Source organism: Solanum stenotomum, chromosome 2 (assembly GCF_019186545.1).
Source record: "Solanum stenotomum isolate F172 chromosome 2, ASM1918654v1, whole genome shotgun sequence".
Lineage (NCBI taxonomy): Eukaryota > Viridiplantae > Streptophyta > Magnoliopsida > Solanales > Solanaceae > Solanum > Solanum stenotomum.
Genome location: NC_064283.1, coordinates 14,817,274 through 14,831,914, shown reverse-complemented (window position 1 = coordinate 14,831,914; position 14,641 = coordinate 14,817,274). Strand labels below are relative to the sequence as shown.

General features: G+C 34.3%; 4 protein-coding genes across 6 annotated transcripts in view; 2 read left to right on the top strand and 2 right to left on the bottom strand.

The window, feature by feature from the left end:
• LOC125855716 (aluminum-activated malate transporter 8-like) overlaps positions 1–737 on the top strand; it is a 7,943-nt gene extending 7,206 nt beyond the window's left edge. Inside the window, exons 5-6 of the mRNA XM_049535447.1 lie at positions 565–615; positions 702–737. Of these exons, the coding sequence (XP_049391404.1) occupies positions 565–615; positions 702–737 (87 nt within the window). The remainder of the gene's footprint in view (positions 1–564; positions 616–701) is intronic.
• The window catches only part of LOC125855112 (probable inactive ATP-dependent zinc metalloprotease FTSHI 4, chloroplastic), a 460,535-nt gene that overhangs the window by 91,717 nt on the left and 354,177 nt on the right, over positions 1–14,641 (bottom strand). The window lies entirely within an intron of this gene.
• On the top strand, positions 542–6,899 carry LOC125855120 (synaptotagmin-5-like). 2 transcript variants are annotated; one of them, XM_049534797.1, is made up of 12 exons: positions 542–615; positions 762–882; positions 1,273–1,394; positions 2,068–2,169; positions 2,485–2,559; positions 3,243–3,322; positions 3,976–4,126; positions 4,210–4,440; positions 4,908–5,201; positions 5,462–5,575; positions 6,023–6,205; positions 6,760–6,899. In XM_049534797.1, exons 3-11 carry the CDS (start codon positions 1,311–1,313, stop codon positions 6,170–6,172), a joined length of 1,281 nt encoding a protein of 426 aa, XP_049390754.1. In that variant the 5' UTR covers positions 542–615; positions 762–882; positions 1,273–1,310; the 3' UTR covers positions 6,173–6,205; positions 6,760–6,899. The 2 variants fall into 2 exon arrangements, with proteins under 2 accessions (XP_049390754.1, XP_049390753.1); XM_049534796.1 differs by lacking the exon at positions 6,760–6,899 and having other exon boundaries at positions 6,023–6,390.
• On the bottom strand, positions 7,524–12,581 carry LOC125855117 (bifunctional purple acid phosphatase 26-like). 2 transcript variants are annotated; one of them, XM_049534793.1, is made up of 10 exons: positions 12,462–12,581; positions 11,870–12,082; positions 10,968–11,168; positions 10,711–10,822; positions 10,334–10,560; positions 10,092–10,230; positions 9,337–9,557; positions 8,708–8,829; positions 8,123–8,284; positions 7,524–7,908 (listed from the first exon to the last, which is right to left on the bottom strand). In XM_049534793.1, exons 2-10 carry the CDS (start codon positions 12,032–12,034, stop codon positions 7,824–7,826), a joined length of 1,434 nt encoding a protein of 477 aa, XP_049390750.1. In that variant the 5' UTR covers positions 12,035–12,082; positions 12,462–12,581; the 3' UTR covers positions 7,524–7,823. The 2 variants fall into 2 exon arrangements, with proteins under 2 accessions (XP_049390750.1, XP_049390751.1); XM_049534794.1 differs by having other exon boundaries at positions 12,369–12,572.

The window sequence follows — 14,641 nt, the reverse complement described above, 5'->3', positions numbered from 1 at the left end:
TATTTTTACATCTTATAACATTAATATAGGGTTAAACCAAAGCTACTGGATTTTGATGTACTTGTAGCTAAAGCAATGTCAGTTATCATAAATCTGAAAAATGACTTATTTTCTGGAAAATGTTTTTTGTGCTTGGTTGGAGAATGGAAAGCTTTTCTGGGAGAAGACATTTATTGAAGATTGAATAAGCAAATCGGATAGTGTTTTGGTGAAAAATATTTGAGTAGTAAAGATTGATAATAATGTTTATATGTTGAGATAATTGTTTGCTCCTTTTTGGTGGAAAATGTTTTCACAAAACATATGTTCTAGCAGCCAAAATCAGAAAAAAGAGATTACAAGCACACCATTGATGTCCTTATCTGTTTTTGGAGCACATAGTGACCATATAAGATCATTGAGATTAAATTCATGCATTATGGTTCAAATTGTGGTCTTTGGTTGTAAGACTGTCCCTTTAGGGACTTTGTTTATTTTCTATCTAGAATAGATGTTGTGATTTAGTTTATTGAGAGCAAAAAATGACCTTTTAAATTTTTAAATTTTTCAATTTTGTTCTTACAGTTGGCATGGCTTAATTCTCATCTTGAAAAGATCTGGCCATATGTGGATGAGGTTAGGAGTTCAATGTCTATACATAGTTTAGTTTCTCACTCTATTGCGATTCTGCAATTTTCTGTATCCCCCTTTTTTTGGTTCAGATTTCTGATTGTTGGAACTTTTTTGTTGCTAATTGAGTCGGTATGGGTATATATGGTCAGGCAGCATCAGAACTAGTAAAGTCAAGTGTGGAGCCAATTTTGGAACAATATAGGCCTGTGATTTTGGCGTCGTTAAAGTTTTCAAAGTTCACTCTTGGTACAGTTGCTCCACAATTCACAGGTTAGTAGACGATGGCTGGCGTAACATGCCTCAAAGCTCTTGCATATTGTACTACCTTAAAGTTTTAGGAGTCACTTATACATATGAACAAACTTATCAGTCCTCTAGGTCTTTATGGCATGCTTATGTTTGGAGTAGCATAACATTTCCCTGCACGGACACCACCACCATCAAAAAAAGAAGTGGCATAACATTTTCCTGCCATGTATAGCCTCTTGAGATGTCAAAATGTGACAAATAATTTGAGACAGGCAGGTATAAAAGATATTCAAACCTCAAAGAGCAATCCTATCATCTCGTGTCAGTTAATCCTTAATAAAAGAAACTGCTTGTGAGGATGAATCTCACTACATTTAACAAATGCTTGATCTCATATATATGCCACTGCAGGGATTTCTATTATTGAAGATGGAAGTGAGGGTATTACTATGGAATTAGAGATGCAATGGGATGGGAATCCAAGCATAATACTCGATATCATGACCTATGTTGGTGTAGCATTACCGGTGCAGGTAAATAGTTTCACCATATGTTGCTCGGACTCTCCAAAAATGTAGCCGCACCCGTGTCAGATTCTCCAAAATTGCACTACTTTTGGAGTATCTGACACGCACCCATCAACATTTTTTGAAGAATCAGAACAACATACTTTCACCTCAGAGTTGTGCCACATACTTTAACTGTTTCACATGATATGGTCCTAATTTCTGCTGAGATGCAAGTATTTCTGTTATCTCTTTGAATACTCAAATTGAAGAACGCACTGGTATTACTTGATGTCCTCAAGTCTGCGTTTATTGTTTCTGGAAGAGCTTGTACTTATCGAATTATGTTTTCTATAAAAGCTTGTTGAAATGGGGAACAAACAACTGTTTCAGCTTAACTAGTCTGTATTTGTGTCTTACACTTGCAAGTTATCCCATATGATTTGCATGGACATGCTCTGCTTATGTGTTTTTCTTGGACTGAGCACAAAATGAAAAGTTAAATGTCATTATATTCCCTGCAATACGTCCTTAATAGTAATCTAAAAGAGTTGCACGGTTTAAGAGTGAAGAAATGAAGACACTAGTAATTTATCCACGGAAGTTTCTATTTTAGTTCCTGAAATATTTGCATCATGCTATGTTCCAACTCTTATGAATCAGATTTTAACTTTGTGATTATTGTTCTCCTTTCATTTAGGTGAAAAACATCGGGTTTACTGGTATTTTCAGGCTCATCTTCAGGCCACTTGTTGACGAGTTTCCTTGCTTCGGAGCTGTATGTTATTCTCTAAGGCAGAAGGTGTTGTATAAACCTCATTTTTTCTTTTTTCTTTCATTTGCCTGTGTAGCACTTTGTGCACATACATGCACTGAAACCAATTAAAGCATGTTATTTATACAATCAATTAAAACCAAAGCTATTCCTTTTGTTTTGAATTAAAACTAGATTCTGAGTGCTTAATTGAGTATCAACTCGGTCTACAATTCAAGGATTTAATCACATGTCTATTTTAATTTGGATGTTGATATTCAAGATAGGCTACTCACGTGCATATCTCACAACTTTCCCCTAAACTCTATAGGAAAAATGACAAGTAAATTTCATTGTTTGCAGAAAAAGCTGGATTTTACGCTTAAAGTAATTGGTGGTGACATGACAGCAATTCCTGGCCTTTCTGATGCAATTGAGGTTTGGGCGAACTCTTACCACTAAATATATTTCTCTGTTTTGTTATCCTTCCACAACAACCAATCAGTTTGATGTGGATGTAATTGTTCTTTGATAAAGTTGATGAGATGTAACGAAGGCCTACAGATGCCATGAATATTTGGCTGGCGTAGCCTAGCCTTATTTTGTTTCCCCTTATTCTTTCTCAAAAGAGAAACGGAAGGAACAGAAAGAATTGAAAATTTTGAAGTAGTGGCTTAGTGTTATAACTACAAGGATAGGGTGTTTTTGTAGTGGTTAACTTCATCCTTGTTTAGGAAATTCGGGAGCTTGATTCACGACCTGTAAACAAGATAAAACTATTTCTCATGTTTCCTTGATAAACATTCTATGTTGTCTTGAACTTTCCTAAAACTTCTAATTTCAATATGGATAACAGTATATAATTGAAAATTGAAATGGCACATACATTTATGAGAATCAAGGAGTGTTATGTGAAAATTTTCGAACAAAAATTCTTTTGTTTCTTGGTGCATTCTCTAAGACTGTTCTCATTTGAGAAAAGAGTGGAACAACAGATTTGCTGCTTTGAGTTGTTTGCATGAACTTGAGTCCTGTTATGCAGTCATAAAATGGAATGCTTAACAAATGTTAGTTATGATTTACTACACCCTAGGTGTACTAAAATGAATTTATTTCTCCAGGGAACCATCCGGGACGCTGTTGAAGACTCTATCACGTGGCCAGTTCGAAAAGTTATTCCCATTTTACCTGGGGATTATAGGTATTGATATTGACAATGGATTCTTTGAACAATCTTGGTTTCAGTGACCCACTTTATCTATGAGCTGCCCCGATCTTGGTTCAAGCAAAACACATTTACTTCTCGTTGACGGTTGAACCTTGGAAGGACCTTCAAATACTCCCTCCATTCCAACTTATTTGTCTTACTTACCATTTTAGTCCTTTTCAAAACTTCTTTCCTTTTTTGATAACTCTTTAATTCTAACTTTCCACATGGCATCTTTAAAACCACAAGATCAAAGAACAATTTGATACATTATGTATATCTTTAATTTAAGACCACATGATTCGAAAGTTTTCTTTTACTTTCTTAAATTCCGTTCCAAATCAAAACTAGACAAACAAATTAAACGAAGGGCATACAAGATTTCCAAAAGCAGAATTAGGACTAAGATTTGGAGAATAGTCCACTCAACTTGTGTCGGACTTCCGTCCATTTTGCATTGAACTAGGACAGCCAAAATGTTATCTCATGCAATTTCGTAAATATTTCATGTTTCGATCGGAGCTGTAAAAGAAATTTTTCAGTAGATCCTTCTGCATATGTATTGTAACTGAAAAAGACAAGTTTAACATTTAGATTTTGATTGGCACTGCTTAATCCTTATTGACATTCTATTTTCTTGTTTACAGTGACCTTGAACTGAAGCCTACCGGAGTATTGGAGGTGAAACTTGTTCAGGCAAAGGAGTTAACAAATAAAGACCTCATTGGAAAATCTGATCCTTTCGCTGTATTATATGTACGCCCTCTACGAGACAGAATGAAGAAGAGCAAAATAATTGTAAGTTATTCATCTATTTCCCTGGAAAAGTTTCTTTAATTCATTTGATCAAGTTAAGATTAAAGTAAGAATCTTTATTTCAGAACAACGATTTGAACCCAATTTGGAATGAGCATTTTGAGTTCGTAGTCGAAGATCCATTGACACAACACTTGGTGGTAAAAATCTATGACGATGAAGGGCTTCAGTCAGCTGAACTAATTGGATGTGCCCATATCTGTTTGAATGAGCTTGAGCCTGGTAAAGTGAAGGATATCTGGTTGAAGTTGGTGAAAGATTTGGAAATTCAGAGAGATCAGAAAAATAGGGGCCAGGTGACGACTCCGACTCCTTTTTACTTTCCATGGCCATGTTCAGATGCATGCTGTAGTAGCTAGAAATATACCACATATAGTACTCGTAAATTTGATGGAAAATATATGCACAAAATAAAAAATGTTGGAAAGCTAGTGATTTTTTAGCAATAATTTTATTAAACAGCATTTTACTGTTCAAAATGAGTGGCACCCAGAGGATCCGAACCCCTTTTCAATTTTACTTTTCATGTATATACAATAGATGTTGAATCCCCTCGGCTTCTTGGTGTATTTATTTCTTTTTATTTTGCATCCCCTTATTAAAAATTCTAATAATGGCTCCGGCACTGGTGGCACTGATTGTCCTGTGAATAGTACGAGTTTGTTCCCAGACCCAACTTGTGGGATTATTGTAAATTGTTAGCAGAACACATAGAATAGTCTCTGTGCTTGATGTGTTAACTGTTCTCATTATCTTTGGTTAGGTGCACTTGGAGCTATTGTACTGCCCGAATGGCATGAACAATGGGCTAAGTAACCCTTTTTCTCAGAATGAGTCAATGACTTCATTAGAGAGAGTTCTTAAAAACTCGGCAGAAGGAAAAGAAGCTAGTCCAAATGGAAGTGAAATCAACAATAGAAGAGAGGTAATAGTACGAGGGGTACTTTCTGTTACCGTGGTATCAGCTGATGATCTGCCCCCAGCTGATATAGGGGGGAAGGCTGACCCCTACGTCGTTCTGATCATGAAGAAGGCTCAAATTAAGAACAAAACCAGGGTATCCTTTCTTCGTATTATTTAATTCTCGGTAAATTTATTTATGATGTCTTTCCTTTTTTGGTAAGTAGGAGAAGAAACAGTATGCCATGATCCTCATTTTTGCATATGATCTCTATGTAGCTTTGGCTCGGACTCTGTATTATACACTCGATAAGTACAAATAATTAATTTCAACCCCAGTAAATCAAATGAATTTTATATGATGCTGATCATCACATCCCAAAAAAATATCTAACGTTTATTATCTGTTTTCCTTAGGTTGTAAATGAAAGTCTAAACCCGGTATGGAATCAAACTTTTGACTTTGTTGTTGAGGACGGATTACATGACATGCTAATGCTGGAAGTCTGGGACCATGACACATTTGGAAAGGTTAGAGTATCTGCCCCTTGAATAAGTTCCATATGATTATCCGATGACGATTTTTTGTCCTCATGTAATATATCATTATGCACTTGTTTAACATCATTAGTCTCTTTCCATCACCTCATAGTCCAACATGCCCATTACTTGTTTAACATCATTAGTAAACAATGAGCTAAACAATAATGCCAATATATCATTAAGCATTGGAAAAGCGCTCATGTAATGGGCGTGTTGGCCTATGATCCATTGTTTAGCTCATCTTGATCCTGCCCATCTCAGTCAAGTGATCTTTAAGCGGGCAACTCATTTTGATCCGCCCAAATTTAGCCTAACTCGCCCATTTAACACCCCTACGTGCAAGTATATATAAATTTCGGAGAGTACCTTTGTCATATCTTATTTCGTGACTATTGTATTGATTCATTTTTCGAATTCTTCCAACTTTCTTCACAGGATTTCATGGGAAGATGCATACTGACTTTAACAAGGGTTCTAATGGAAGGTGAATACAAAGACACGTACGAATTAGCCGAGGCTAAATCAGGGAAACTGAACTTGCATCTCAAATGGAATCCACAGCCAATATACAGAGACTACCAATGATGAACATCAAACTTCAGTTTTACATTCTTGTTAGTTTTGTACAGGGAGTAAAATTTCTTTGATTCCCTAATAGACTGGGAACAACAGCACGTATAATCGAATATTTTCTGTACATGATTTAATAATAACAGAAGAGAGATACTGTAAAGCTGTGAAACTTTTGAAGAGAAGCTGAAGTTGAAGCTGGACAAGAATAAAAATTGAGTAATTTTTCAAGTTGAAGTTATTAATATGTAATACTAGCAGCTCACTTTTTATCCTTGGCTATATGACAATTTTTCATTCGTTGAAGTGTGCGACCATCTGAGCATACTTTTATTTACTTGATAATGTCTTCGCCATAACCTCTCTTGTGAGCTTGATTCGTTTTTTAATGGGCAAAGCATGTGAATTTTCTTTGTTTTGATAATGGTTGGCATAGAGACTCAAACTAGGAACCTCTGCCTACTATGATACCAAGTATGATGGATCATCTCATCTAAAAGTAGATTTTTTCTTTTTTGGTTTCTCACTCAGTACCTGCTTTGGGTCTGACTAATTCGGATTNCAATGATGAACATCAAACTTCAGTTTTACATTCTTGTTAGTTTTGTACAGGGAGTAAAATTTCTTTGATTCCCTAATAGACTGGGAACAACAGCACGTATAATCGAATATTTTCTGTACATGATTTAATAATAACAGAAGAGAGATACTGTAAAGCTGTGAAACTTTTGAAGAGAAGCTGAAGTTGAAGCTGGACAAGAATAAAAATTGAGTAAATTTTTCAAGTTGAAGTTATTACTATGTTTTACTAGTAACTCACTTTTTTTCCTTGGCTATATGACAATTTTTCATTCGTTGAAGTGTGTGACCATCTAAGCACACATTTATTTACTAAATAAATTATGTATTTGCCACAACCTCTCGTGTGTGAGCTTGATTCATTTTTTAATGGGCTAAGGATGTGAATTTTCTTTGTTTTGATAATGGTTGGCATAGAGACTCGAACTAGGGACCTCTGCCTACTATGATACCAAGTGTGATGGATCATCTCATCTAAAAGTAGATTTTTTTCTTTTTTGGTTTCCCACTCGATACCTGCTTTGGGTCTGACTAATTCGGATTCATGCTGGGAAGTTTCACTATAGGGGAGTAAAACGCTCCTTATCAAAAAAGACTTCATATCCATAGGTCAAATCCGAGACCTTTTGTTAAGGGTGAATGAGTACTTACTGCTTCACCACAACCTTTGATGGCGGGTAAGATTTTTCTCAAAAGAAAAACTAAAAACTAGCCTATTAAATATTCTGAAGGAACATTCATCTTCCAAAACAAGAATAAAATAAATTAAGTAAATGCATTGTGAATATTCAAATAAAATAATTCTTCAGAAACTGAAATGATGCAGTAAACAGCACAAACTCTTATTTGAATGATAAATATTTGGTGGAAAATTAGCCAAACAGTCCAATAACATACCCCATATAATTCCACAACTAAGGTCTGGGGAGGGTAGTGTGTACGCACACATTTTCTGATTAACCCTCGGCTCAAGTAATTAGTCCAAGAAAGCAAATAGATATTCAAACTTATTAGTTGCCATTGGGATATTAATCTATATGGCCATAAAACTGCAACTAAGTTGAGAGCAAGTTGCAGAAATATGTTCTCACAGTTGTGCAGTTGAAGCCCTGTTTAAAATGAGTGAATGGAGACGATATTGATTCGACTTTCTCTGCTGATGATTCTGTCCCCTGCATGACCATAAATCGCGTGAGTTTAACCTTTATATACTGACAATGTGAAAAAAATCGCCTAAATGATAACACTACTGATATTTGTCCATAGTAAGTGAGATTAGTCCTCGGAAAATAAGACAGATTATCTACTAAAGTAAGTTAAAAGGAAAATTCAATTCAGATTCTCCAGATGAAATATATTCTGCAAAGGTAGGAAGATCATACTGACCAGTACAGATTGTGTAACACGAATGAGTCGATTTTAACTTTCTTTCCATCGTCATTTCTGTTCCAATGGTAGAATGCATGTGTTCTGTTCTTAATCTCTAGTGTAGAATGACCATAACTGGATTCGCGGAACGCAGAGTAATCTGGTTGAGGATCTCTAAATCTGCAGAAATAAACCAATGAATCTATAGTTCTAGAGCAATTTAAGAAGTTATAAGGTAGTTGAAGCACATAAGCACGGTGCATGAAACATCACATGTTTATGCAGGGTCCGAGGAAGGGCCACACCACAAGGGAGTGTGTGATGTAGAAAGCATACACTAATGCAAGGATCAGTTACTGAGTTCACGGCTCAAACTCATGACCTATAGGTCACACGGGGACAACTTAATCGTTGCTCCAAGTATCCAATATGTTTATAGTACATACGTATTTATAAGTGTTCTAAAATCTTACTAGTGCAGTACATGTATCCTAATAAATGGATCGAGTGAATTCATGTACTCGGATGAACCTAGTTTATTAACCTAATGAGCACATTGTAATGTCATTCACGAGCGATTCTCTGCAATAACATGCAACTTACCTTGCAGCAAGACCTTCTTTATTTCCTCCATCACCAACAGTTATGTAAACTGGAGCTGTTTTATCAGGTACGGGATAGGGATCACCACTCGAGATGTTAAAGTGTATATTTGATATGCGATACTGGAAAAGAGAAAAAGAAAATTGTTAGCATTGTCAACTTCAGAAGAAGGAAATGAAGGCATATTATCAACTCTCTTATAGTTCATAAGATACATACTCCCTAAGTCCCTCCGTTTCATTTTGTTCGTCTTACTTTCCTTTTTAGTCCGTTTCAAAACTTCAGATATATACTCCCTCAGTCCCTCCGATTCATTTTGTTCGTTGTCTTACTTTCCTTTTTAGTCTGTTTCAAAAAGAATGCTTCTTTCCTTTTTTGCCAACTTTCTAGTCCTAACTTTCCATTTGACATGTTTAAGACTACATGATTAAATGACATTTTGATACATTCTATGTGTCTTGAGTTTAAGACCACAAGATTCAGAAGTACTTTTTACTTTCTTAAACTCGGTGTCAAGTCAAAACTAGATAAACAAATTGAAACGGAAGGAGTATCACATGTTTGTTCTCTTTTTTTACTCTGTCCTCGGACAAGTAGGAAAACCAGTACAATGAAATGAAGTGACTTACTGATCGCTCGTAGGCGTGGACATGACCAGCAAAGATCACATCAACTTTGTGTTCGATAAACCATGCTTCGAAAACAGATCTCATACTTTCTCCCTCCATGAAATGAGCTACATTACTGTTGTAGATAGGAACATGCATAAGAACTATAAGCCAAGGAGTTTTCTCTCTGTCAACATTTTTGAATTCCTCTCTCAGCCACTTCCATTGTGGTGTATATTTTACTGCATTATAGAAAACATAGAGACTAAGTACCTGTGTGAACAATGCTTACTTCGCAGAAATTCTCGATATGTCTATAAACATCGAAACAAGGGCCATAAGGTTGTTACTTCGCGTTTAAGAACATCAAGAACGATTACTTTATTCTAAACATGAAGAGGTTAGAAACTTTGCGAAAATCATATAATCAGCATTGTTGAAGAAGTATGTGATCGTATTATCTAAAATCTTAAACTGTCAGAGAGAGAAAGCACTTTCATTTACTTGAATCTATTCTCAACATGATCTCTCACGTGCAGGCCTAATTCTTTCTTCCCTTGTGGACCAAGTACGTAGAAATTCTTTCTAATAATGAGTGGTGTGGTCTGATACTATACTGAAGTGTGTGACCATCACATTTCAGAGGTTAAATTGTTTAGGGAGAATGCGTTTTCATTTACTTGATTATATTCTCAACAAGTACCTCAGATCGAGAAGGTCAAAATAGCTAACCATAGAAACAAACAAGAATCATGAAACAGGAACGGATAAATTACCAAAAGGAGAGTAGGTTGATAGCACAATTATGTGAGCAGACGCCCTCCTGATGGAATACCAAAGCGGACTAGTGCTGTTTGAAGCTTGATATGGCGTTGGATATCTGTACAGATACGACTTGAACATAGTTACTTCTCCCTGTGCATAATAAGAAAAACAGTCGATTTTTTAAAACACTGCTATAAGCATTTAGCAACACTATGTTAAACATATGAACTTGAGCTGTGTTGCAGGACTTCACCATATATGGCATATATTCTATCTCATGATTCCCGGTATTCCAAATCCACGGTTGATATGCTGTACTTGGTTCAACAAAGCGGCCCCATGAATCCCAACGGACTCCAACATCATGATACTTATATCTGTCCGCGTATGATAGATCTCCCACAAACAAGACACTCTTAGCACCACTATTCATGTAATGCTGAAGAGTCGAAAGAGAATTATATGTTTGTCCGAGATCACCTGGAAACAACGACACACGAACACTAATAATGATACATTGAACTACCAATAGTGGAATAATACACGATAGGAGTTCAGACATGCACAAATGTCAGTATGTTGTAAAGTATAATTCAGACAAATGGGAAATGAAATATATAAACTACTCACCTATGATGCCAAATGTGTATGAAGCATCTGGATCAACCTTTGGAGGAGTTTCAAACCAAAAGTTTCGAGCAGAGTCACCATTTCCGATTTCATAGTAATACTTTGTGTCATACTATAACAGAGGTAAAACATAACTGATCAAACTAGACAGAACTTTATGCAAATACAATAGCATGATGTATATGACACTTAAACGAAGAGATGACATTGCGATTCTTTCCTTGTCTAAAACTATAAAAACGAAGAGTTTTTATTACCTGAAGTTCGTTAAGAAAACACTTGTGTATATATCCAGACTTGTAGGTGTAAAATGTGTAGTTTGTGAATGATCCTTTAGCTGTAAAATCATATTTTCCCTTAGATAATCCGTAACGTACTTCACTAGACCCCGGTTTATCAGGCGTAACCCATGAGACTATTACAGCCTTTCCTTCATAGTCACCCTGTGTTATATGCACCTATAATAGAATGAATTTATTAGCATTTTAGATGACACGTAAACACATAAGAAACTGCATTTTATCCACAGTAGACAGAACGTTGCACTCCAAGATTATGATGAGTACAGTTGTCGATATGACAATGTATTCTATCATCACCTTCACAGTTGTAACAGCACACGAGAACTACTAGTGGTTGAACTCGAAAGGGGGGATTGTTGTCAAATGCCTGGAGGACTCAGCTTGGCCAAACCTCATTAAATCCTTGTGTTATATTCTCTTCTCTATTTGCTTTGATTGTGTGATTGTGTACTAGTTACCCCACGATCTTCCACAACACTTGCCTTAGGCAAATCCCATATCGAAAAGGAAAGGGAAAGTTAGTTTCCTTAGTGATCATATAAAGGCGAGTTCAGGATTCAACCATTGATGCATCTTTTGGCTCAAAGCACAAAACCTTAACGCCCAAAATCCTAGAGGTGACTCATAAGGGTCGGGCCAAAACAGACAATACCTTAACAGTTGAACCTAGGCCATGACAACAATGATCATACACAACTTTGTAATCTGAGTATGCAATTTGGCACTGAGCTATATAAATCATGCTATACTCGAATTGAACATATTATATCAAGTTCGCGAAGATGCTACACAAAAACTAAACTCATAGATATATTGTTGTAGAAGATCAAAACAGAACAAAAGGTAAAGTAACTTACTTGTTGTGGAGCATTGTAACCTTTAGGAACAGCAAACACTTCATTTTCAAGAGGGATATCAACAGCTGGAAACTCACTACGAATAAATGAACTCGTTACACCAGCATTTCCATTGTCTATCAATGTCAAAAACACGAACAATGAAAAGAAGAGATGAAGCAACATTGCCTCCTCTCAAGTAACAATATTTCAACGAAACCAATTAACGATTCACTGCATCCAGAGCAAACCAATGTAGTTATTAAAAACGGAAAATTTGGAAGGCAAACCTTATGTTAAAGAAGAAAAAAAATCAAAGTATATGCTTAGGTGAACATATATATCTATGTTTGTTGACAAATGACAAAATATAATTGATCAAATTCGCGGACATTCCTACGAGGAAACACTCATGATACTAGAACTCATGCCTTATCGAGCAGACTAAATTGGGAAGTAAGACAAACAAACTGAAATGTAGGAAGGATTGTTTTTTCAACAAAGGGAGTTTCACTTGTACCTTTTTGTGTCCGTTCTTATTTATACTGTCAGCGTATATAACTTAAATTCATGAATTTGCATTTGAACAACATGAAAGTGATAAGAAAAGTACCTTGAAAAGTTGAAATTAATCACAAGCTAGATAGGGAATTGAAGTGAAAATATTGGCAAGTTGTTTATTTTTTGGTATTGTTAGTATTATTATTATTATTGAAATAGAATTGTTTATTTGATGAGTAAACTTTGAGTATAAGTAGAAAATAAAAATGATGAGTAAAGATAGCAGCATGATATGGCGCAAGATTGGATCATTCAAAGTGTGTTGTCTCAGTCAATTATTGGATGGAATGTCACTTTCTTTGTATGTTCTTTTTTTTATTTTCTATTCGATGTTCTATATTCATATTAAATTTTGATTCAATTTATATTTGTGTTGAGAAGATTTATATTGTGAGTTAAAAGGGTTCCCTCACGACAAAAGGAATTTCATACATTTAATTGCACGATTTGTACTTTAAATAAACTGGTCTTTAATTTTTGTATTTTAAAAATAACTTACGTCTAATAGGGCATAAGTTCTTTTTAAGGCACGAGACATATATATATATATAAGTTCTTTAAAAGTGTGGGGTGTAACTTGTTGAATTAAGTTCTGTTGTCTCAGTCAGTTATTGGATGGGATGGGATGTCTCTTTCTTCTTGTATTTTTTCACAAGTTTTTTTTTTTTTGGTTTCCGACTAGATATTTTGTATTTATATTATGGTTTGATTAAGTTTAAATTTATGACGGGAAGTCTTATATCTCACTCACATAGGGGATTTCATACATTTAATTACATAATTTGTCCTTGTTGATTTTAAATTTTTTTCCCTTTAAAATCAACTTAAATCTTAATTTTTGTGGTTTAAAAACTTACTAAAGATAAAAAGAAACACTCTTTTTTTAGACTGATAAAAAAGAACACTTATATTGAGACGGCAAAGTATAATCTAATTATTATTTTTTAATAACAGTGATGTCCAGATCAGATTGCGATAAGTATAAATCAACCAGTTTTAAGATCTAGTTTTATTTATTTTTTTGTACTGAAATTTAAATCTATTTTAAAATTCCAGTGGGATGGGAAGTTTGTTTAAAGTGATTTCTTTTGTGAATTATTCTGACAACAGATTGGTTTCTTTTAAAAGAAACTGTTTGTTTCTAATTGTAGATATGATAATAATGGCATAATTATTATATTTTGCCCATCATGAAGCAAACATAATTGTTTAAATTTGTGCCTTCATATGATAAATGGAAGTAATATTTACTTTTTCAAAAATGATATTCTTTGTCATATTCTCTGAAAAAGAAAGAATTATATGAGGCATGAGCTTTGACCATACTTAGTGTAGCTCACATGAAGGGTACAAGTAAAATAATTTTGCACTCCATGTTTACATGAAATTATACTAATATATTATAATTAAGTTAATATTAAGGTGACACATGTATTAATTATTAACTATAATTTAGTGATAAAGAATATTTATAGAAATGATAATAATAACATATTCAGTATACTTATTGCTTATGTTACTAACTCTTATCTTTATTTAATATTTGTCAACTTATTACTTATAGAATTATATTAACAATTCATATAATAATTGCATCACTGAAAGGATGTTTTTCAATGTTGAGTTGATAAAATCTTACCTAAAACTAATAACTTAAAAAACAATATTAAATACTACTAATAATTTTCATCTAAATGGTGTAAGAAAAATATTTTTTGAATAAATACATATACAAAGTTTGTTTATATTTTAGGCCTCGAATTGAAATTTCATTTTAGGCCCCCAATTATGTTAAGCCGCCCTGCACAAGTAAAGCCTTAGGTACATAACATGCAAATCTCATTTCACAAGTGAAGCCTTAGGTACATAATATACAAATCTCATATTTAACTCATGAAAATAGAAAAGTTATTTCGGATAGTTGTTCAACAATAATTATAAAGATATTTGTCATATTTCTTATGGATTGATCTGAATATCGGGTATATAATTTTTTGCTGGTATATGTTATATGGGCATAATAATTGTTGCTCACATGTAGTATGGGCATGCTAATAATTTGTTTGTCCATATATATGTGGTCTTGCTGAATAATTGATAATCTTTTTAATTGGCCAGTAAACATTTACTATTTCGAATTCAAACTATATGTGTTATATTGATAATGCAAATAAAAAGATTAAAACACAGTTATTATTAGTATATTAGGAAGAAATATTAAGGTATAATAAC